Raw genomic sequence first — 24,896 nt, forward strand, 5'->3', positions numbered from 1 at the left:
GATCTGGTAATCATTTGCAGTTGGTATTCATTGATACCCACTTAGCAAAAGCAATCCGAAAAACTACTTTTAGTAGGGCGTCTTTGAAATTTATCTGAACTCCTTTTTTACCTGTGTAAACAAATAATCATTTACGATTCCTCCAGAACAGCGGTTCTCAACTGGTGCTCCGCGGAGCTCTTGGGGCTCCGTGTGAACTCCCTAGAGGCTCCGCGTCAGCTCGAGAAATAAATAATTATAAGTATTTTTGAATAATAATAATAAATTATGATTTTTATGAATGAATAAAAAATAGGCCTACCGGGCTCCTCCATAGAAATTATATACCAGAAAGCGAGTCAAAAAAGGTTGAGAACCGCTGCTTCAGACTATTTGAAAACATAGATTTGACTTTCGCAGAGCTATCTGTGTGTTGATGATGTAACGTATATTTTTGAACTCATTTGATTTCATTAACTGATACAAAATCAACTTTATTCTCAATTTTGACGATAAATCTATAGTTTTGTTACATTGAAAAGTTTTAAAATATATATTTTGTAAAGTTTAATCAAATAATACAATATTATGAAATATAATAAAACTAATTATTGTAATGTAGATTCATGACAAATTTTTTCATAAACAGCATATTCTAAGATACTCCCTAATCTTTAATTGTATATTTTACACAAAAATTGCCACGTTTTTAAGACAAATAAATCACACTGGTCGAATGGTCGACGCGTTTCGGCTCTTCAATGGAGAGCCGTCATCAGGACCTCGTGGTCAGAACTCACACGAATGAAGAGTGATGTTTACGTCTGGTCGTCCGAAGAGTTCGCCTTTGTATTTGCTGCGTCCGAGTGGTCTTTGGATGCGAATTGGGGAGCCATCTGTTGTAAAGTGTTGAAAGTTTTTTCACGACTGAGGTTAATAAAGCCTGTCCAAGCTGACGAAATAGGTGGTGTGTTTCTTCCATCATTAACGAGGAAATTCTGGCATGTTCTGATGAAATATCCCTCGAGAAAATTCAATTCCGAATTGTGTGTTGCTTTTTTAAAAACAAATGCTTTGTCAAAATCAAAATGATGTGAATGTTGCCAGCAGTGTTGGGCAATAGCCGAATTATCCGTCCGTCCCTTCTCAACATGCCTTCGGTGTTCGAGAACTCGAATATTTAGATTTCTTCTAGTTTGGCCAATATATCCATTTTCACAATTCTTGCATGGGATGAAGTAGATACCAGATTCTTTGGAGGGTGAGATAGGATCTTTCAGATGGGAAAAGGTGAGTATATTTGTTGGCTGGAATATTGTATGGAAGTCAAATTTCTTGAAGATAGAAGAGATCATGAAACTTGAAGAAACGAATGGAAGAACAACGGTATTAGAAAACTGTTTTGAGTCAGCTGGGAGCAGGTTCGTGGTGCATGTCTGGGTCATTTTTCTGAGGACCTTGTCGATGATAAAAGGTGAAAAACCCCGACTTTGGCCAAACTAGAAGAAATCTAAATATTCTCGAACACCGAAGGCATGTTGAGAAGGGACGGACGGATAATTCGGCTATTGCCCAACACTGCTGGCAACATTCACATCATTTTGATTTTGACAAAGCATTTGTTTTTAAAAAAGCAACACACAATTCGGAATTGAATTTTCTCGAGGGATATTTCATCAGAACATGCCAGAATTTCCTCGTTAATGATGGAAGAAACACACCACCTATTTCGTCAGCTTGGACAGGCTTTATTAACCTCAGTCGTGAAAAAACTTTCAACACTTTACAACAGATGGCTCCCCAATTCGCATCCAAAGACCACTCGGACGCAGCAAATACAAAGGCGAACTCTTCGGACGACCAGACGTAAACATCACTCTTCATTCGTGTGAGTTCTGACCACGAGGTCCTGATGACGGCTCTCCATTGAAGAGCCGAAACGCGTCGACCATTCGACCAGTGTGATTTATTTGTCTTAAAAACGTGGCAATTTTTGTGTAAATTAAAACCAGGCAAAGTTACTCATTTTTTTGTGATAATTTAATTGTATACATTTTACTCAAATGTTTATAAATTTCATTCTGTAAAATTTTGGAAAATCAAACAATTTTCCCTAAATCACATCATACTGTTTCCAAAGTTCCCGTTATTAGCAAACCCTATTAAATATCAATTTTAATATTAAACGAATTACAGTAGCAATAGACATTACACAGCATGTACAATGCACCTACTGGAATATTAACTCCACGACAAAAATAAATTTGAATATATCACAGACTTTTGTTCGATTCCTCTTTTTCACACCTTTTTGACCGTAAAATGATCTATGAAACGATGACAAGAAAGTTTGCATCTTTAATCAAAATGGAATCTTTATTAAGATTCTGTATATTTGCAATGCAAAACAAACCTTTATGCATCTGATCTTGCAGATACTTTTTGTGACGAAAAATATCTACAACAATTTTTTCATCCTTATCTCAAGTTGGTGACACAATGCCACAAGTGAAACAAAAAAGGCTTTCGTGGCCAATGTCAATTATTTGACGTGGCCAATCATGTAAATTAAAATTTAAAGTTTTTTGGGGTTTTTTGGCCGACGTGATGTACAATTTTGTCCTTCGATGTTTCGTTCGCACGGGTGGCGAACATTTTCAAGAAATATGTAACGAAGCAGTGCGACTCAAGCAGGGAGAAGACGTTAAGTAGTACCTTTTTGTTCGAAACGTAGATCATTTCTGGTTACAGTAATTGCTTGCGTATATTTCGCTGATGCAAATTTTGCTACTTTGAGATAATGTTGTGGTTTAGTACCCAGCAGAGCTGTCCTGAGTGCGACAGGTGTGTTCGCACGGAGCCCCGCACTAACGGTAATAGAGGTGAAATATATAATCACCAATATATATATATATATTTTTATTTATTTATTTATTTATTTTTTGCGGTAAACAAGGTAGCTGAGCTTCAATTGATTTGATTCTGGAATTTTCATCAATGCTGGAATTATTTCTTTCATCAATTATGGGATTTTTTTCTTTCATTAATTCGGAATTTTCACCCCAATTTTGGCATTTTTTTTTATTTATTTATTCTGAATTTACATGTAGCATCATTTGTTATAATTCTATAAGCAATCAAAAAATTTAATACTATATATTTTAGAAATGCAGAACCTCTTAACAACGGTAACCTCCAAATAACGGTCACATTACCTCAGTCTCGTTCTTTGGGGAAGTTTCACTGTAAATAATAAAAAGTATTTATTTCTACTCCAGCCTCTCAGAAAAAAAAATGCGGCAGATAAAATGCAGTGTCATATAATCCACACACTGAGAAATTCCGATGTTTTTAACGGAGCTCTGAAATTTTGATTTGATTCCGTTGGTTCCATTTATGACATCGCAGTTTTTTCTTCAGTTACAAATCATCGAAATCTCCACGGATAAACATGAATAAGAAGTGACAAAAATTCGCTCGCATTATTATAGTGCATTCTGTATGGTTGTTTTATTTTTTATTTATCGTTATCTTTTTTTATTGGCATCTGATAGCGTGACAAGGTCGTTTTATAACGTTCGTCTTTCATCTGCAAATAAATATAAGATACACTTTTACGCTCGAGACAGATAATACAAGTGAGAGTAGGGCTTAAAGTTCGTTGCGCAGGCGTGGTGATTAGCGCGTAAAATGACGAAGCGCTAATCATCTAACATGAAACAAAAAATGACGAGCCAATTTGTTTTTCATCATTCTGTTGTTTTCCTCTTTCCACACTAAGAACATTTTCCCATGGGCAGCTTATTGGCCATCCCGGCGGTCATCACGGCCGCCGTTACCGCCTTGTCCAATGAAGGTAAGACTTAAATATAGACCGTTCAAGTGAACTTTACGATATAGTGTATAACTTGTCTTCCCCCCCCCCCCCTCCAAAAAAAATGTTTAATTTACAATACACAATCAGTGCCATTTTAACGCATGGGCCTACCTGGGCACGGAAGGGAAAGGGAGGATCTCTCACAAAAAGGGGGAACTGGTAGAAATTTTCGAAAGTTTTCCAGGTAGGACCTCAAAAAACTCCGGTGCGGGAACCCATGACGCTCTTAAGACGGCCCTGTCCACGATGCGCTTGGAAATAGTGTGAGACGCGGATAATTAGAAAATTGTTTTAAAATTACATTGTATCACTTGTAAAATGAACAATTTTCTTATAATTTTCTATTCATGATATTTACTAGAGTAATGCAATGGTATCTGTATATGTATCCGCAAAACACCTGTCTGGCATTTTCTGCGAACTTCAATTTTATTCGCTTGTTGGATGGATCATTCTTCCTGGGCATCTGATGCTAAAGTATAAAGTATATTTCTGGGCATCCAATAGCTTATATATATATATATATATAGCCTCAAGAAAACCTCTTCCAATAGTCATTTAAAATCTGCTGTAAAAAGGAACTTTCGCGGTGAGAATCCTCTTTCGTTGGAAGGGAGAGCACGTGGGTCTGATGTCTTGAACTAGAGAGAGACTATGCCCATATGCGTGCTGCCTTCAAGGGCTGTCGAAGTATCTAGTTTAGACCAGGCTCAACTTACCTGAACAACTGAACGCTAGGAGAAGCGCTGTACTACTTATAATGTCAATGTTGCATGAATGAAAAACAATAATCTAATAGAAATTAATATATATATTAAATTGCTAGTTTTATATACTAAAAGCTATGAACCGTTTTAGAAGCTGATAGAATCATAAATTTAATTATATGAATGGCAAAAAAAACTTGCTTGAAAATGTTCATGAATGTCAAAATGAGCAATGGAAAAAGTTATAAAGTGATAACACGAAAAACTCCTGCAATATCAAGTTCTAATCTAAATCAGCAGATGGCACTCAAGGGAAAAACGAAAAAATTAAAAACTAGAATGTCATTATTTATTATAACAGTTATTTATTGTAAAATGGTTATAAATAACTGAGATGGCTTTTTCCCAGCCCAACACATCACGGAAATAAAACTTTCCTGAATAATATGCCGAGGTGACCTCGGAAAGAAAAGCCATTCGGTTTCCGCCGAGAAGCGAACTCTTGCAAACCGGGCAAATGCGATACCATATACAACACTGAAGACACGACCCTGCCTTCCTTATTTCACGCGCTGTGGCGTGAGGCGCTGAAGTAGAGACGTTAGTAGCTACCCTTAACTTCAAAGAATGTCCTCCAGGTGGGACCAGAAAAAGTCTATTTCATCGCTGTTTTGGGCTGAGAAAAAGCCGTCTCACTCTCTCTACCGTCCCACCTGGGGGGCCATTTGCTGATATTAAGAGAGACTACTAATGCCTCTACTTCTGCGCCTTCACGCCACAGTGCGTGAAATAAGGAAGGCAGGGTCGTGTCTCCAGCCGATTTGTAGCAGTTAGTAAGAGAACCTGGGTTCGATTCCCGGTGGAGACTAGATGACTTTCTTTCCGAGTTCACCTCGATATAATATCCAAAAATGTCTATTTCCTTGAAATAAATAACACTTGTAAAACAATTTACAAGGGGACACCATTATCAATTGGCGAGGGATAACGCCAGGTTATTGTGTAGCAGGGAATTTTTTTCTAACAGATTCGAATAAATGAAATAGCTTACCCCCCCCCCGCGGTTTCTCCAGTTTCTCCAGCTTCCCCCCCCCTCCCCCAGGCGTTGTGAATTCTACTACAATTGACACATAAATTTTGATAATTTTAATAAGAAATACCATTACATTATTGGGATAAATCGGGAAGCTGTCTATACATTGATAGGATCACCATAACTTTTTATGGGCAGTGTGTATTATACAAGTATTTTATCATAATTATTAGTTTTTTTTGTGATAATTGCTCTTATTTTGGTTTGCTGTATATAATTGACATCCATATTTTTTACGGGCACTTTTCTTTCAGCCACTGGTTGGGAATTTTGCCTATTGTGGCCTTTTGTATTTATGTTCCAGTTCTTGTTAGACCTATGGAAGTTTCGAAAATTGTTCTGAAATTACTCTAAATTTTTCTGAATTGAGCATATGTTTTGAATTAATTTGCATGTTAAACATATATTAAATGTTGTTTTTTTATTCGCTGGATTCTTTAACAGGGCCATTGCATTGGCTTTACTATTCAATCTCGTATCTATACCTATATGTTGTCAAGCTGCTACGCCGTCGACGATTGGACGTGTACGATTTCAAAGTTGGCGGGCAACCAGAAAAGAATGGATTCTTCGTCCCTCAACTGGAATATGATTTGGACTGTCCTCAAGAAAAAGCCAAACTGAGAAAAGTAAGAATTTTATGCTTGTGTGCGAGTAAATCTTTCTGCGAAGTACGAGTACGTATAAATGGGCGTGTTTTATCTCGGCTTCTTCCTTGAAGATTTCACGTAAGCAGGTAGTGCTTTCAACTACCTAGAGCTTGTAAGTGTATTTTGAAAATACAGTTAAAGTCCGTTATAACGGCAGTTCGCAATAACGAAGAAAACTGTCGTTATAACGAACTTCTCGTTATAAGCGAATTTGCATTTTTTTAACTGTCAGGTTATAAAATTGTACAAAATTGTTACTTTATCTTCATTAAAACGTCTTTTAGATCATTTCATTCCAATATTATCAAATGAACAAAACTCTAGTCACAAAATTGAATTTTTGGTCTCAAATTTAGCGCGTCTCCAAGACATAGAATTGCATAGAATTTCGTTAACGAAGCGATTTAGTCTACTAACTCAACAATGGAAAGTCATAATTACTATATCACTGAACACTTCTATGGCTGTATTGACTTTTCAATATTTTCCGGCTAATCGGGAATCGAACCCGCGTCCCCCTTGCATGTTCCCAGAGGAGACAAATCACTTTTCTTCCCAAATATTACTTTCGGCATAGAGAAAATTCAATTTCTCAGTATATTTTGGGCTGGAAAAATAACATCTCTTAATAGCATTTTTGAAAGTTTTTAGACGTTATAGCGTTGAATAATGACACGAAGCTGGGCTAGAAGAGCTCTCGGCAACGGGATAAGTCCGGCGCCAGAGTTCTGGCTTACATTCATGACGTTATAGCGAATGCTTTCCCAATTTTCAACTCGCTGTAACCGAATATTTTTTGCATCTTTAACATCAGCTGTTTAACAATCATTTGCCAATCATTCGTTATAGCGAGATTCTGGTTACTAGACGTACTCGTTGTGACGGACTTTTACTGTATTCATTTCAGACTTCGGATGACGTGTTCTTCTATGGAATCAATTCGAAATCAGAGTCTTTGGCCATCCACGTGTCAAGGAGACTACACGGTTACGTCTGCTCTTCGCTTCATCTCAGACTCTCTGACGGGAAAATATACAGTCTCCTCGACGAACATCAACTTCAGAAAGAAACTTCTGAAACGAGTGCGTTCGGTTCAGCAAGATTCAAAGCCCAGTGTCTATTACCATTCCGAAAATGGAGAATTTTTTTCAATGGAATCCTTAGGTAAGCTACCTATTCGGTATCCTTCTATCCATGGGTGAAGATACGGGGGGGGGGGGCATAAGGTAGAGTCGGCTGATCTAATGTATATATGTACATATGAATTGACACATCGTCATCATCGTGCCCCCCACCCCAGACTTCCAAGTCTATCTCCGCCTATGCTTGTACCACAGCGTTTTTCAACTTTTTTTCATATCTCTCAGCACACTTGCATCTACAATTGGATTTCCGCGGCACAATTTAATCTAGATTTTTTTTTAAAGTACAGTTTTAATGATTTAATTATCAACATGTGCAAACAATACATTGTTATTTTTAATTGAAAAATGATTAAAAATTCTTGAAACAAAATTGAATTATGTATCTGACAAGGAAAGGGTCCAAGAGGTGACGTCTTCAAAAAAAGATCATGGACGGCCGCTCTGTCTCAACGAAGAGATTTTAGCAGGTGGTCGAAGAAGACCTGGGCCATGCTGGAAGCTGTACATGTATGTGTTGTGAACCTATGCCAAGTGTAATGATTGAGTAATTGTATCGTGGTAGGCCTGTTGCTCCCTGTAGCGATACTTTTCAACGGGGAGATCGGCTCGCATTCGCACCTTGAAGTTGGGAACCACAGAGAAAACCAACCTCAGCCGACCACCACTATTTCAATGGTGGGATTTGAACCCGGGTCTTCGCGATACGAGTCCGTCACGATGATCACTGCAGTGGCGCCAATAGAGGCCAAGAATGAATTTAAAAAATCCCTCAACCCTGCAGCCTTATAGTGACTAACAGATGGCGGTGCAAAGCCAAAATTTTGATTTTAAAACTTCATCAAGTTACACGTGAAATAATTTACATCGTTCGAATTAATTTTTTTTATGATCATTATGTCTGGCTTTGAGTATAAATGTACACAATGATACGCAAAGATTGGGGATAACCAACAAAATTATCAAATTCAAATCTGATTAGAAACCCCGATCTATATAAGAAAATATTTACCATTTAATTTTTATTCAAAGGGAGGTCTCAGCAGAAGAAAAAGATCCTGCGCCAACATTGAAACATGTTACATTCACGTTACTGTGAGTACAACTTCGATATTAAGCTTCTGTTGACTAACTACGTATATATATCAAGACTTCGAAAATACCACTAACGACTCTTTAAAGGCAACCTCATGTCCAAATTTCTATTTTCGACAGGTGGTCAGCGTCTTCTGAAGTATTCGATTACAACGACGACATACCCACGAAAGTTCTGGCGAAAGCTGCCGCGTCACCGACTTCCATTTTCTCATTTCCCATCTCCAACCTTCAGAGGTAAGTGTAGAGACAATTTTTTTTTCAACCTTTGATTACGCCACTGGAAAGAGAGGGTGTTTAAAGTCATGGCTATACAATAAGGTCTGTTTCATGACGCGCCGGAGTCGGTACAAGCTGACGTCACAGAACCGAGTGCGCCCCGCTTTGCGACCCTGTTAATTACGATAGACAACAATCGCTCTATACTGCCCATTTCACTGAATTCTTTCCAAAATTATCTTTTCGATTATTGTCATTAGTATCGTTTATTTATTGGCTGGCTTCGTTTAACCATTTAACCATTTAAAATAAATTATGCATTTGGTTACGAGATTAATTCCACTGAGAATATTTTCTCGGATCCACATTTCAGTTGAATCACGTGCGTTGGGTTGATTGAAAGTCAACTCGAGACAGATAATTTCGATTATCTTTTGAACTTTCTAATATTTATTAATTATATTTTTGTTTTCATTTGAATTGCTTTTAGAAACGTTGAACTTCGTTATATTTCATGCAATTACAACATAAAAACATGGTAATAAAATATATTAAAAAAATTTTGTTTGTTTGAAATATTTGAAGTTATTATATGTATTTATTTTGAATGCCAATATCAAAAGACATTATTGCTTACCAACTATTTTTTCTTGGATTTAATCCATTTCTTATATTATATATATATATATATTGTTTTTCACGAGAGCCAAAGGGAAACGTTTCCGGAAAAAAAAGAAAATTTTGTGAAATTTTAACATTATGTAATATTTTATACCACCCCTAAAGAGATTTGTTGGAAGAAGATGTTTCATTGTTGACTTTGCCTGGATTGTGTTTAGTCATTCTATAGAATGCTTAGGCAAAGTATAGAATAAAACCGGTATTTCATACTTTGCCGGTAACAATATGGTTATATATATCCATGCATTCATTTCTTATCAACTTCTTAGATTATAAAAAGATTATGTACATACATAAAAATACCACAAGCAGCATACCTACGACACTAAAACAACACCATGAATAAGGGATCACTCCCTGAAAACCGTAAAATAAGCAACTGAAACTGTAAAAACCCCAGGGCCTTTTATAGTAAGGGCTGTTTCATTCCTTTGAAGTCGCTCTAGCCACCTTGGATCAGTAGGCGTGGTCTCGGAGCTACAGCCTGACGTCAGGGTCGTCTTAAGAGCAACATGGAGACCCCATGATGCTCTTAGGCCGGTATTACACTATAAAAGTTTGATAAAATCCCTTTTATAAAACTTGAAAAATCTAACCAATAATGTTATTGGTTACATTCTAGAAAATGCCACCGGTTAAATTATTGGCTGCATTTTTTGTTTTATAAAGGGACTTTTATCAAACTTTTATAGTGTAATACCGGCCTTAAGACGACCCTGCTCCGTCGGAGAAAGGAACTTACCCTACGTCTAGACTGCCGTTTCTGCCAAGCGTGGAGTTCCAATTAATAATGGAATTCCTAGGAAAGTTAAATTTTTATATAATGATAGGACAAATATATTTAAAATAAAATAATACTTTAATCACCTGTCACTTCCTAACACAAGATAATCAGTATTTAATGCGATGAAAAATAGAAGGTGGGTCTAGAACACGTTTTAAAAGTAAATAAAAAATCAACCGATTCACATAAAAAAAGGCGGTTTTTACTAAAAATACTTATCATAGCGTAGAATTTTTTTTTTGATGAATCAAAATAAAATAGTTTAAATATTCACTCACAGATAGCGCTGCACCACACAAAAAGCCCTACATAATCCATAAAATACGACACAGACAGTGTATAATTGGGTCTCACGACAGTTCAACGCCGACGATTCAGCGCGAGACAATTATTTAACGCCCAGATAATTATTTGCGCAGCCACAATTCAGCGCAGCGATTGTGTTTCGTAAATAACAATTGCTTTCAAACTTTTTCTAGACTTCAGAACGGCCCGAGTGATGCAGTGGTAAGATGCTCGTCTTCCACTATGAAAGTCTGTCAAGGTCCATGGGTTCGAAACCGGCTAAAGAGCATTCGAATCAAGTTCTTTACCTACCGATCTCGGGGTGACCACCGATAGATGGCACACACACACACCTTCATTTACCTACTCAACTTCATTGGTTGGAAATTGCCGTATGGTGATATCGATATATGACCGGAGTTGGTGTATGGTTAAAGTAGACTTACGACCGGCGTAGTTTCAAAATGCTTTGAAATGATTTTGAAAATAAGGTGTGATTAGAATTTTAGAATTTTTTTCTTTTCTGACACAAATATGTCGTCGTCATAAAAAAATATATCCTCATGCCATAAAAGGTAGTTACGTTGCAGCTGAAAATTACGTGCTATTCCTCATAGAAATTCAACTGATGTTCAATTCTCGTAATTTTGAACTACTTCAAAAATTATTTTTTCAGTCTCCACAGCTCTTTTAAGAAGCATAGAATGTTCTCGACCGAAGATGCACTGCTCTCTAATTCAATTTCTGTTAGCTTCTCCTCCCCATGCAGAGCCGTTAGGAATTTCCAAATATTGAGATGATGGAATTCAATAGTGCTACTGAACGAATTATGCCCTGAAAAATAGCCCTCAATATTATTTTTGGTTTTGCAAAGCAGTCAATAGTGCCGTCAAACTGATTCCACAGTTCAATAGCAAATTTTGGATCTCAAACGATTTCTTCATGCTGGCATTCCAATGCAGGTGTCTTCGAAATAACTTGCAATATCTTCCTCATTGTCTCTGCAGTACTCGATATCTTGTAAATCTTAAAACTTTTCAACTACGTCTCTGGCTGACACGAATGCTAATACAGCTAATTTTCTATATTCAATGCAAAATCACTGTCTGTCGAGTATTTAACTTGCAATCCACTTGTCTGCACTCAACGCCATAAACACTGAAAAATGGAAAAAGCGGCTTCTTTGTTTGCGTTGTGGAAACACTTGCTTCATAGCAGATACGGACGTACGTTCCTATATTTTATAAATTGTTATTAATCATATTATTTTTTCCATTTACATATTTATTATGATTATTTTTTGAATAACATGACATGTGATGGCACTGAACTGTTGGCGCTGAATTGTCTCGTGCTAAATTGTCGTAGATTCGTATGAATAATTGATGTTCATGACGATTTTTGCGTTGCATAAAACTACCATATTTTGACATGAGCACCCATTTAGATGTAGCCCGAGTTACAAAAGGTGCTCATATTGAAATGTGGTAGTTTTATGTAACCACACACACAAATCGTCATAAACATTAATTATGCACTGCTTGTGTTGTATTTTATGTGTTATGTTGAGTTTTTTGTGTGATACAGCATCATCTGTGAGTAAAAATTTGAATTATTTTTTACAAATTATTTGTAAATAAATTTATTTATTTATTTATCAAAAAGAAATAAGTAAATAAACACTATGTTCTGATAAGTATTAGTGTAAATTGCAACTTTTTATGTCAATTGGTTGATTTCTTTCTTATTAATCTTCAAAATGTGCCGAAGATTTTTCACTCATCCTGTATGTTAATTTTACAAAGAATGGTATTAGCAAAAATTGGGAATAATATATTTGACTGGTAACTAGAGATTACCAAGTTTTACTTGGTAGGACGACTTATATTTCACTGTAGATTAATTTTATCTGTAACTTTTATTATTTAGGGTTCGAAATGTTTTGGACAGTTACGAGCAACCGGGCATGATCACTGGAACATTGAAATGCGACGATTCCGAACAAGAAATATATCTCTGGGGAGTCAGAGGTCGTTATAGAGGTGCACACATAATAATATTATTTTTTTTCTCTCATACTTTTTTTCTTTATAATCATTGTATTTTTATATGGAAAAGGAAATTAATAGTCAATCATTTTTTAGGTAGCAAGAAGGTTGTTGCAGACAGTAACATTCAACAGATTTACGGGACTTTCAAGGTGAAGAGTCTTCCAAAACATTACATTCGAATCTCTCTTCGCCTTTCCATACTAGAGTTCATATCTTATAACTGAAAAACTTTACAAATCATGATAAAAATTAATACCGTGAACGAGATCTCCGAACTGATCCCTCTAGCATCAGCTTTAGAAATTTCTAATAACTGTATCTGTTTCATTTGCCAGCACAAAACCTTACGTATCATTACAATTTATTCCAAATATTTAATAGTAATGAAAAATCTGTCGGATTTCATGCACTTTGCGTGAAAACATACATTTCTGTTATGACGATGCACATTGACTTATGTGGCATTGTATATTAATTTTTCTTGTATAGACTGGCGCTATAATCCACCTGGAGACCCGTCAACTTCCTGGAATTTCACCGAAGTAATATTTTTCTAATATTCTTTGATTACATTTGTATGTACACAGTATGTCACGGTCATATAATATTACGTATCTGAGTAGCCGCATAGAAATAAATCTTCAACCAGTACTGTTCAGCATGTGAAATGTTGATTTAGAAAAATACAACAACAAATACTTGGGTGAGCGGGTAGCCCAGGTCGATAAGATACTCGCCTCAAGTACCAAAGGATGTTTAGAGGTGTCGCGAGTTCGATACCAGGTTCATCCTTGTCAGAAACTTTCCTGACGCAGGGGTAAAACAGAAACGGCGACATGGCAACAGAAAAAAGATTGCCTTCGCCGGGAAGAGAGGGGGGGGGGGGACATCGAAGGGTTAGCGCACCAACCTCTCGGTCAGTATAAAAAAGCCTGCTGTTCGGAACCGGCAATAAATTGTAGGTCCCGGTCTCATTAGCCCCCCGTATGCAAAAAATGACCGTGATGCGACAAATAACGCGCGATCATATGACCAAAAACTACCAAACTATACTTGACGAAATTAATGAAAGTTTATTACAGAGTTTATGTTAATTTCTTTGATTTTTATGTGCCTTTATTTTACTTACCAGATTCACATTCGGATACGTCCAGAAATCAAACGGATTCATCCATCCCATCACAGAATGCAAAGAAAAAATAACAGAAAGAATCATGAGGTTCTCTTTCGATTGTGGTGAGCTTTTACCATTTAAACTTCCTTCAAAAATGAAATTAATTTATTTATCTAGCAATTTAAAAAAAATTGAACGCTGCTCTAAAAAAAGTTACATACAGCGTTAGGAATTGAGTTTTCGTTACGGTTCACACAAACGTTCAAGAAATACCATTAAATTGCCGAAAGTTCATAATTTTTGTACCTAAGTTTCGGTTCTTTTTCCCCTCATTCATGCACCTATCGATTTTTTATGCGCAACTGATATTACTCCATAAATAAATTCGTCATTAACAGTATTACGTATCGAAATATTTCATACAATTAAAATTAATTATTCAATTCTACCCTACACGTTAATGTCTAATTTTTCCACGCAAGGGTTTTGTTATCAACAAAAATGCTTTTAGAATATTTCGTTACAAAAAACGCCGAGAAAGGTTCCACTTTGATTTGGGAATCAGAAGAAACTATTTGAGATTTACTGCCAAAGCCCGAAGTTTACCACTTCGCGAACTGACAACATACCAACACTTCGGGTATTATCAGTAACACATACATACAGTAAGTCCGTTAAAACGACAGTTCACAATCACGAAAAGAATTGTCGTTATAACGGACTACTCTTTGCCAGCCAATTTTATTTATTTATTTTTTTTCCTTCTGTCAGATAAAAACTTTGTAATTCTTTATCATGAAATTATCCCAAAGACATGATAATTGTGTTTTGATCATTTCGTTCTCACATTGGTGAATGGACTCGGTTCGAAAAATCGGGGAATAGATTTTTTTTGGCTTATAGAACTCGATTCTCTAAAATCTTTTTGTGCATAATTTCGTATTTTCAAAACGATTTATCTGGCCGACCGACAGAACAATTGAAATTCTCAATTATTATACAGTAGAAGCACGTCACACGATAGCTCATAATCGCGGGAAAAATTTTTGTTATAACGAATTTCTCTTTATAAGCGGATGATTTTTGTTACGTTAGCTCAATCACCTGCAAGTCACTCATTAAATCAAGATTGTCGTCATAAGCCATACTCGTTATAACGAATTTTTACTGTATATCATTGCTCAATTCCATGACTTTTTGGACTTGAATCTTTTCGTCGAATGGAAGGCTTTTTTTTCACGATTTGTCAAACCATTTAGAAATGATTTAAGTTCCAATCAAATAAACCCCAACTCTGAAATATGACCGCGCTCTTTCTATTACTTCCCAAACGCCCACTCGGGCCATATCACTATATCGCAATTTACTGCCATTAATGAGATGGGTTGGAAACGATGGCGCTGTCGCCTCAAGCTCATGGTGGTCGCCTCAAGCTCGTTAGGAAAAATATCTCATCTAAATCCTCCAGGTTTGAACCTTGTCCCAGGTTCAACCTTCACGGTGGTAGACGAGCGAGCATCTTACCACTACGCGTCCGTACTCTGTTAGTCACTGGAAGCAATAAAAATCCAAAGTCACATGTCCTGTGTGTATATTGATAAAGCTTAACCCTTTCCGGCACGCTACCCTTTAAAGTCGGAATTTCAAAAAAAAAATCGTAGGCAGTTTATTCAGGCCTAGAGGAGTACGCAGGTGTAATTTTGTGAAATTATACCTTACCGTTTTATTTTTGTGGGTATGCCCAAAGAGGGCACACATTGTGTTCGGGACTCAATTTTAGGCAAGCTTTCAATGTCAAAAGTTAAAACTTATACAGAATAAAGAGATTAGCGTACAGTCAACAAAATAGCACAGAATACTTTTTATATCAAAAAAAAAATTCTGTGAAGTTTTGAATCCATTTCTTTGAAAAATAAGAGTTATTTTTGAGCAAAAAATAAACACACGGGCCAAAAATATGGATCGGCTTGTGTGGTGCTGTTATCTAGTGTTTATAAAGTAGGCCCAAATCAATCGCTGTACTAATTTTCATTTTATTTATCGTTCATTTTCCGTATTTGAAAAGGGAATTTTTAGGTGTGCCCACACTGGGCACATTGAGTCGGAAAGGGTTAAAAAAAGGAGGTGAAAAATGTGATTTTTCTGTTCCTATCCTTTGTTAGAAATATAGTAATGTGTCTCGAAGTAAAGCAATAGGTGGGATCGGTGACATCCGCATAACTCGGGGTGCAGTTTTCCATAGAAATACATATAAGTTAGAAATTTGTTGTCCTGTATCTCCTGAGGCGAACAGAAAAAATTCCATTTCTCTAAGGGAGAATATTCTCCAAGACATTAGAATTCAAATATCAAAGAAAAGTTATGAAAGAACAGCAAAAACTAACGGATTTCCATTTTCCATTCCGGATTTTCTTTCCGTCATTTATGCTGTTCTTTTCCACCTTTTCTCCGAATTTTTGAGCTCAAATATCTCAGTGAATATTGCACTTAGAAACTTGGAAATTTTTGTTAGTCTCGGGAGAGACAGGGCAACAACTTTCTAATTGGAAGTTAGTTGGGACAAAATTTTAGGGAGAAACACTTGTCTTTTTTTCTTACTATGATTATAATGCTATGGTACTCTTCTAAGGCTCCATAAAATCTTGCGTTGTAACTGCGATCTGGTCTGGTAAAAAAACAAGTCTACTTCACTAAAATCTGTCCAAATGAAAATCATTTTTTAAACGCTTTGAATGTTTTGATAACATCTTGGGCCATCGAAAGAAATGAGCTGCTCCAGTTTGGAGACAAGAAAACAACTTTTAGCCATAAGTTGAAGTTAATTGAAAGTTTCAGACTAGGTGCGTTGTCGCTAGGTAGTAAATTGCCTATGGCGATAGACCTGAGTTGTGCTCGGTATGAAAAAAAAAAAAAGGTGCGTTGTCTTCAAAGAGCAATACATTGGACAAAAACTTTTTTTAAACTGGCGTTGGTATGAAACTGTGGCCTTGTCTGTAAAATAACAAATACCAAACAAGCTTTCATTTCTAACAATGTTTTCATCTTCACTTAACAATCTCTCAAAATCAGTGCCATTTTATTATATATAATGTTCTGCTCTTGAATGAAACGATTTACTTGAGATTATCTTTTTTATAATCTTCACCACCTCAGTAATTATCTGGTGATAATGCTTGAATTCCAGAAACGTGAATTTTTTACAGGAAATCGCGTAACTCTGCGAAATCAAGTAACTCGGGGTACCGTGTATTACTGAACCTGAGAAAAATGTTGACAAGGAGCATGTGCAATAAAGTGATTAATAATCCACAAAAAAAGTTCAATTCTTAATGAGATGGAAAGAAAAAACTGTATGTGGGGTTTTTGAGAATTTTGTTGTAATAACGAAAGTTTCCTAATGTGCAATTCGTTTCCTAATTTGCAATTCGTTTCCTAATTTGCAACTCGTTATAAATCAATATTTTTTATATCTTCAATATTGCATTAGCTCTTTGAAAATCATTTGAAAATTAATCGTATTATCGAGATTCTCTCGTTGCAAAGCTGTACTTGTTGTAACGGGATTTTTTTTTTCACTGTATTTCCATTCGTTGTAGACGGCGATAGATGCTTGTTCGACGTTCCAAGAAAACCTTTATTAAAAAAGAAATTCGAGAAAGAAATCAGCGGGAATATTTACTTGGAACAGAACACGATGGTATTGAATGGCATCGAAGGAAAAGGACTAGTATTCAGTGGGTAAGTACAATAATTTACAGTAACGGCTAAAAAAATTACCGGAAAAAATCTCCACAGATGAGCCGCTGCTTTTTACACGGCGAAACTTCGTATAAGCCGCACGCATTGTTCATTCAAGAGCAAAAAAAGCACCAACATTTCAATATAAAACTAAATTTTATTAGTTTATTATAGACTTACCTTTCAAGTTTTCTTCGACAATTTCATAATAATTATTGATAAGTATTATTGGTAATAATATAAGAAATTATCCTAGAGTAAAAAATTCTTTTTTATTAAATGCATTTAAAGAGAAATGAATAAAGTAATATTTATAAGAATGCTTCACAACCGCTCAAAGTCAGGATATATGAAAAAAAAAACCTTCATTAGGATAGACTGCTGCTTTCAATAAGCCGCCAGAGCTAAATCTTGATTTTTAAAGCTGCGTATAAGCCGTGCATTTATTATATAAAATTACAGTATCTAAGTTTTTTTGGCCTATATCATATAAATCTAGCCGCTGTGGTGGTCGAGTGGTAATAGTGACGGACTTGCATCGCGGGGACCCGGTTCGAGCCCCGCCGTCGCCACAGTGGTGGTCGGCTGAAGTTGGTTTTCTGTGGTTCCCAACTTCGAGGCGCAGGTCTCGCCACAGAGAGCAACAGTCCTACAAACAGTACAAATATTCAGTCACTACACATCACTCACTTCACTTCTGAGATATAGATGGCAGCACTGAAAAATCATACACAACACTAGGTGCGCACTCAGACTGTTAGGTACACACACTTACACTTCCGGCACAACTCACTAGGTAGTAAATTGCCTATGGCAATAGACCTGAGTTGTGATCGGTTTGAAAAAATAAATCATATAAATCTGAAAAATACCGTAAATATGAAACCTACTCGTACTTAACATCTGTGATATCGACAGTTAGGTCAGTATTAAGATAATAATCGTAAATGCATGTAATGTAATACGTAATAGTAGTACAAAAATGTACTCAAACTTAGAAAACGCAGATAAATAATGAAGAAGAAAATATCTACAAATAAGTTCTATTATTTAATAATTTTTTGATTTGATGAAATTTTTCGTGAAAAAAGTCTCTCTAAAATATTAATAAATTAAAAATTGAGTTGTGTTTGAAATGCATTTATGAAATTTCACTTATAGGGTAGTCAAAGAGCCCTCATCAAAAATCAAACCATTTAAAGCCAGGGCTTCATTCATACCGAAATGTGGTAAGATCCATGAAATATTTTGCTCACGATTTATCACATAAAACCTGAGTGCACAGCCTTTTCACCCTGCGGGCCAGATATGCGGTAATTCTGCCGCTCGCGGATCAAAAACTTGTAGATATGTAGTGACCATGTGACTCGTATTTTACGGGACGTTCCCGTAATTTTGGTCGTCCCATATTTTTTTTTAATGTCCCGTTTATTATTTAATTTCCAACAACGCTTACTTAAATTTTTGAAATCAAGAATTGAGATTATTTCCACGACTCATAAATGAATGCCTTTGACAATGTTGTAGCTGTAACTTCATTTGCCATTAAATTTTTTTTATGCTGTAATTTTTAATCTCATTTGCCTTTGATAATTTTTTTTTTTTTTTGGTGATAAACCGTGATATACCATAGGTATCTTGATTTTTCGTATTTGTATGAAGAAAATGTGGTCAGTCTAGGCATTTATCGTGTTGTGCACGTTGATACTTTTCTACCGGGTCGCCATTCGAGGGCCGGATGGAAAATCTTGGCGGGCCGCAATTGGCCCGCGGGGTGGAGGTTGTGCACTCCTAATAAAAAAGGCTCATTACTTCAGCGTTAATTTTAATTCCGAGTTCATGTATTTCCCCGCTACCATCCCATAATAAGGTCACTTGAAGGATGAATTGCTTCTGAGCGTACCATTTCAAGATCCCTGCTGTCAAAACTCTGAACTGACCGGAGGAAAAGGATCGTCACTCGGAAAATTACACGCCCTTAGTAGAGGCATTTACCTCAAGGATAGCCACGTATGCAAATATTGTTACTTTATTTTTGGATTTCGTCTTAATTTTTTATGTGCTCACGAATTATAGAATATCTACACGAGAAATGATGGATATTTAGTTTTAGATTTTTTTTCTTTTCAATCTTTCACATATTAATTTACTCTTATAGTGAATATTTTTAATTTCTATAGTTCGAAGTGCCTTTGGGTGTAGTAGTAACAACGGAAGCTTACAAGGAGTTCATCAAAGGTGATTTGGAAAACGAAATGAAGATGCTTGAGAAATCCGTATGGTACGTTTCACATCACAAACGTCCGTCTCCAAAATCAGTTAAAAAATTGATCAATTAATCTTAAAATTATTTGTACGAAAATCAAATGCAGAAGTTAAAAAGTTAAAAATAAGTTTTCTTCACATCGTTGAAATGATTTCATCATTGTCACTATTTTTTTAATAAAAATGAATTAAAATTCTCGACACGTTTATAATTTTTGCATTGATTTGTTTTCTTAACTGGAGGTCGAGGACGTTCGAATTATTTTTCAGAGTACGTCCATGTACGACTACATTTAGCAAGTTTATCACCATTTAGCGGTTAAATAAATATAGAGTCTACAAACAAGCTTTTTATCTTGGGTTATCAGTTTTCCAACTCAAAAAATGAAGATATAAACTATCAACCAAAAAAATTCCACATTTCTAAGTGCAATATTCACTTAGATATTCAAATTCGAAACGAGGAAAGTTGGGGGAAAAAACAGCATTAAATGCAGGTAAAGCGGTTTACCCACATCATGGAATAAGGAGAGACATAACAGGGCAACAATTTTCTAATTGGGTTTTTGGGCACAGGATATGTCCATATAAAAAGTTAATTTTTTATATTTTAGTAACTATACAACCCTTTGCAACATGGGGGAATGATGTATCTGAGTTCTACACGTTATTTGGATATTTTTTCTAATTGGAAGTATGCCTCTAGAATCAACGGATCACCAGTAAAATTCCGTGCGCGCTGTTACCTATGCACCCTGTATATATATATATTATATAGGCTGAACAAAGAATCAAAATGAAATAAATAATTAAATGTACTAAAGTCAGCTCAGACACTTTGAGACCCCAATGTAAGGCACTTTTCTATAAGTCTTTAAACATATTTGTGATAATTTTCAATCTATATAACAAAAATATTATGCACATAGTGGTTAATGCGTATTTTCAGTTGTGTCGTGTCAATTGCAGTATTCGATTAAGCGGGAAAAAATTTCCTTGAATTATTACATAACCTCTACTTGGTGACTTTCAAGGAACCTGATTATTTTCTGAACGTTAAATGGTGGTGATATTTCTCCATATTTTCATTTATAAAGGCCACATTTGCTCTAAATTTTGATATTCAGCAAATCAAGAGCGGTATCACCACTTCTCCGTCAGAAAAGTGGCAATGCTGTGCACCAAGGATATTTTTCTTAAGAGAAATGGGGATATGACTGAAATAGTCTCGGTAGTGCAATATTTCCCTTACACATTTGCATTATGATTATAATTGATTGCTTTTAAATATTTTTTTTTATTTAACTTTAATATCAGAAATATCAGATAGTTTACGAGTTGTCAAAATAAAATCGGATAATATTATTAAACTTTTATATATATGGATATACATGATACGATTTATAATCACCTCAAAGCTTTCAATAGAATTTTACCATCAAGCTTTACTTTTCAAACTAGAATCATAATGATGTTGGTTTCTTTCAACTGATGGCACTTTGAGCATTGAAATTTGTTGCATTGAAATTTGTTGCATTGAAATACGTTTTTCCAATGTGCAAAATGTTCCATTGGAAGATTTTTTTTAGTGACTTTTTTCATCTTCTGTCATTGTTGCATTTTTTTGCACACATAAAATTCAAATACTTTTTTTTCCACAGGTGCAATAAAGATACAGACATCACAATACTATGTAATGCGTAAGTGACATTCATATTATCAATATTTATATTTCGCGCATGATCATCCGTTCAAATTTTGGATTTTCTACAAAATACACGTATTAAGGTATCCCACTACCCATAATAGTACTGAAGTGAACTTTAGAAACGTTTTTTGATAGGAAGTGTGTCGAAATGGTGAAAAAAATTATAAATTTTAGACTACCTATGTCATTTTCTATTAAAAAGTCAATGTTATGTCAGATTTTAAGCAAAATTCATGCAACATTCGAAACGTGATTGCAAAAAATTCTACGAAAGAAATGTTTTGTTATTTTCGCAGTACATTCAGCTAGCAATGATGCAGGTTATGAACTGCAATTTAAAGGATTCTATTGTGTGCTCATAAAATATCTTTAATTCTGTTGATGCACGTGTGAATTTTTTGAAATTTCATTCTAATACACATTATTATGTGTATAAACCATTATAACTCAAGTAAAATGTCAAAAATAGCATTTTTCGTAAAATACGTTCAAACTTTTTATTCTCAAATTACTTGATGTAAAAGCGTAACACTAAAGTGGACGTAACATCGGTTCTAAACGACAAACAAAACGAGTTCTGTTTTGGAATCACAAGAAATGGGACTTTCATAAAAAATAAAAATCGATATTTTCTTTCAAAACGATGTTTTAAACGTAAATGGACATCTTAATAAAATATTCATTTTTTGCACTTAGAGCATCAAATTTACAGAAAATAAATACGATAGAACGAGTTGTTTGCTATTAATTGTGGTGGAAATTTCAAATGTAATATTAGTACCACATCGAAAGTAAATTAATACTTTTAATACATTATTTTCAATGTAATGATCGTGACAGCCTTAGTAGTACATGTATTCAGGTGGAGAAAAATTCTTTTGATTGTGGACAAAAACTGGGGGTTGCTAACTTAGAAGCCTTGTCTTGTGGCGCCATTTTTGGCATTTTTAAGAAACAGATTACAGTCACGGGGCAATCTGTGCGGTCGTGTAAGCATTGTGCTGCACTCTCATCGTAAAGATCCAGGTTCGAACTCCCGTTAGCACCACAGTGGTGGCCCGCTGAAGTTAATTTTCTGCAATTTCCCCAACTTTGAGGCGTGAATGCGAGCGTTGATCTCCATTTAAAAAAGTTTCTCCGCAAAGAGCAGACAGACCTACAACATAATATCTACATAATGTGAAAATAAAAGCATTTACCATCTTCATTTCAAAATGCGTAGGACAGATGGCAGCAGCACCAAGCACACGACGACGCAAGCACAACTGATAACATGAATACGTTAGGGGCGACACATTCTGGCATATATTGATTCGTTAAAAATTCCGCAGAAGAATGTGCACGAGGTGCATATACGGTCAAGTAGCAGTAGGAGTAATAAAGCAAGTTTATGAAGCTATAGAAAAATACCATCTGGGACTTGGGTAGTTTAGCCCCAATTAACTAATATTTGTACAGTGTGGTCCGAAGCGCTACCGACAAACTTCTAGGGGTGATCGTACATGTCAAGACAAATAACTTTTGCAAGGGGAACCCTTTGTGGGGTTGAAATTCAATCGGAAAACTGACTGAGTACAGAAACTGCAACAGGTCGTGGATATCACAGAAAATAAAACATTCCACCTATGTAGCATAATACTATGTAACAGGCTATGCGATCACCTGTAGTAGCTACTCAAAGTGGTGTTCGAGGATACTGTAGCACAACCAACATCGGCGAATGAAGGAATGGCGCACCCGCTCTCAGAATCCTGATGTCGAGAATCCCGGCAACAAGTTCTTCCACTGAGTGTACTGGTGTGTCGTAGACTGTAGGCTAATGATTTCAGGTGGCTTCAGAAGAAGTAACATAGGGGATTCAGATCCGGGGAGCATGCAGGCCATGCCACTAATCTACTCCGGCCAATCCACCGCTCTGGATATGTTGCTGCTTGGTTGGCGGTTCTCCCATCTCCAACGTCGTTTCCGACTAAAGAACCGTGTTTTGACCCAAGGTTCCATTGATGAAAAAGTTTATTTTTTTAACATGTAACTACCACCTCTAGAAATTTGTCGGTGGAGTTCCAGACCACCCTGTACGTATTTGTGAGCAAAATCATACCCTGACTCTGCTAATTCACCATTATCGTCGGTACCACCTATAGTGTAAAGTCGGCGTATTGCCGTATTTTCATATGAGTTTGTCTCGTAATACAGTACACATAGTGTTCCTTTCACAAATACCATTTTTTTCCTCCACAGATTGTCAGACAAAGTGAAAAGAGCTTCCATACCAGAAAGTGTCATCAACTCGTTAATAAAAGACTTGGAAATGACATTTGGATCGAGTTGGACCGAAATCAAATTCGCCGTACGATCTTCCGCAACCGGTAAAAACTCTTTATCCTCAGGGTGTGAAACACATTGCGTGCGTATTTCCAATTCTGAAAACCCGCGTCGTCTCCGATAGGTTAAAAACCCGAATTTCAAGGAAAAAAAGTTGAAATTCGGGTTTTTAACCAATCGGAGATGACGTGGGTTTCCAGAATCGGAAATACGGACGCACTATGTTCTCACCCTTACAGTGGAACTTCGTTTAACGAGCTTAATTCGTTCCGTCAACATGCTCGTTATCCGAATCACTCGTATATCGAATCAACCTTTTCCACAGGAAATAATGGATTCTCGGATGATTCATTCCAAATTATTCATTCACATAAAAATGATTAATAAAAACGGCATTCAATCGATAATGCAAAATAACAGTAATATAATAAATACGTAGTACAATGTTTACAAATTAACTTATTCCAAATGGCGAGAGAGAGTTTAGGATGATTTGCGGATACTCTGTTGTTTGCAAACTTATTCTGTTTGTGTGACTTTGAAAAAGAATCTATCCAATGACACTTGCTTTTGCCTCCTTTTTAGAATTTCTCGGAAATGGGAAATCGCATTGGACAGATTCATTGCTCGCTTTGCTACAGCTTTGTTTGGTTGGTTCTTTTTTTTCTACGAAATTTTGCACAGATTCCCCCATTCTATACATTTTTCATTTAAAACATCACTTCACTTCTCTCTTCTCTCAGACGAGATACCGTCCATAAATTCTCGCTGTTGGGTGCAGAGGAGATAGATCAGTTCATCTACGGTCAACTCCTGGCCATGCTCCTCCACTGGTTCTTGAATGTTGTCCCTATTCGCCTCCAGTCCCATGATCTTCCACAAGGCCAGAATCCTTTCGACAAGCAGTAGCTGCTGTTCATGAACTAGCACCTCAAAATCCCGTTCAATAATATGTAATTAGCCAACGGTTTTCTCCCAGTAGAATTTAAAAATACATCAAGTGCATATGCTCGTGGTTACAATGCTACATCTAGTTTCCGTAATGCGTCACGCTCGCACGTGTTTTCCCTTTTTTTTTCAAGTTTAAAACGCTGACCGGCGACTGTATATTACCTACAATTCCACTGTAAGTGTTCGGACGAAAGCGAAAAACCATCAGCTCAATTTTCAGACGTGAAAATGA

The 24,896-nt window shown here is 36.1% G+C and overlaps 1 protein-coding gene across 1 annotated transcript in view; it reads left to right on the forward strand.

Moving 5' to 3' along the window:
* Positions 1-3,601: 3,601 nt before the first annotated feature.
* Positions 3,602-24,896, forward strand: part of LOC149070516 (uncharacterized) — a 70,440-nt gene continuing 49,145 nt past the window's right edge. The window contains exons 1-15 of the mRNA XM_089249187.1: positions 3,602-3,835; positions 6,101-6,285; positions 7,214-7,470; positions 8,481-8,543; positions 8,664-8,780; positions 12,442-12,554; positions 12,657-12,712; positions 13,053-13,105; positions 13,696-13,799; positions 17,274-17,415; positions 18,577-18,644; positions 19,286-19,425; positions 19,596-19,696; positions 21,342-21,380; positions 23,630-23,757. Coding sequence (XP_089105313.1) covers positions 3,772-3,835; positions 6,101-6,285; positions 7,214-7,470; positions 8,481-8,543; positions 8,664-8,780; positions 12,442-12,554; positions 12,657-12,712; positions 13,053-13,105; positions 13,696-13,799; positions 17,274-17,415; positions 18,577-18,644; positions 19,286-19,425; positions 19,596-19,696; positions 21,342-21,380; positions 23,630-23,757 — 1,630 coding nt within the window. The 5' untranslated portion in view covers positions 3,602-3,771. The remainder of the gene's footprint in view (positions 3,836-6,100; positions 6,286-7,213; positions 7,471-8,480; positions 8,544-8,663; positions 8,781-12,441; positions 12,555-12,656; positions 12,713-13,052; positions 13,106-13,695; positions 13,800-17,273; positions 17,416-18,576; positions 18,645-19,285; positions 19,426-19,595; positions 19,697-21,341; positions 21,381-23,629; positions 23,758-24,896) is intronic.

The sequence above is a fragment of the Pholcus phalangioides genome, unplaced genomic scaffold (genome assembly GCF_987345545.1).
Source record: "Pholcus phalangioides strain wild (caught in Gottingen) unplaced genomic scaffold, Ppha-v1.0 ptg000021l_1, whole genome shotgun sequence".
Classification (NCBI taxonomy): Eukaryota; Metazoa; Arthropoda; class Arachnida; order Araneae; family Pholcidae; genus Pholcus; species Pholcus phalangioides.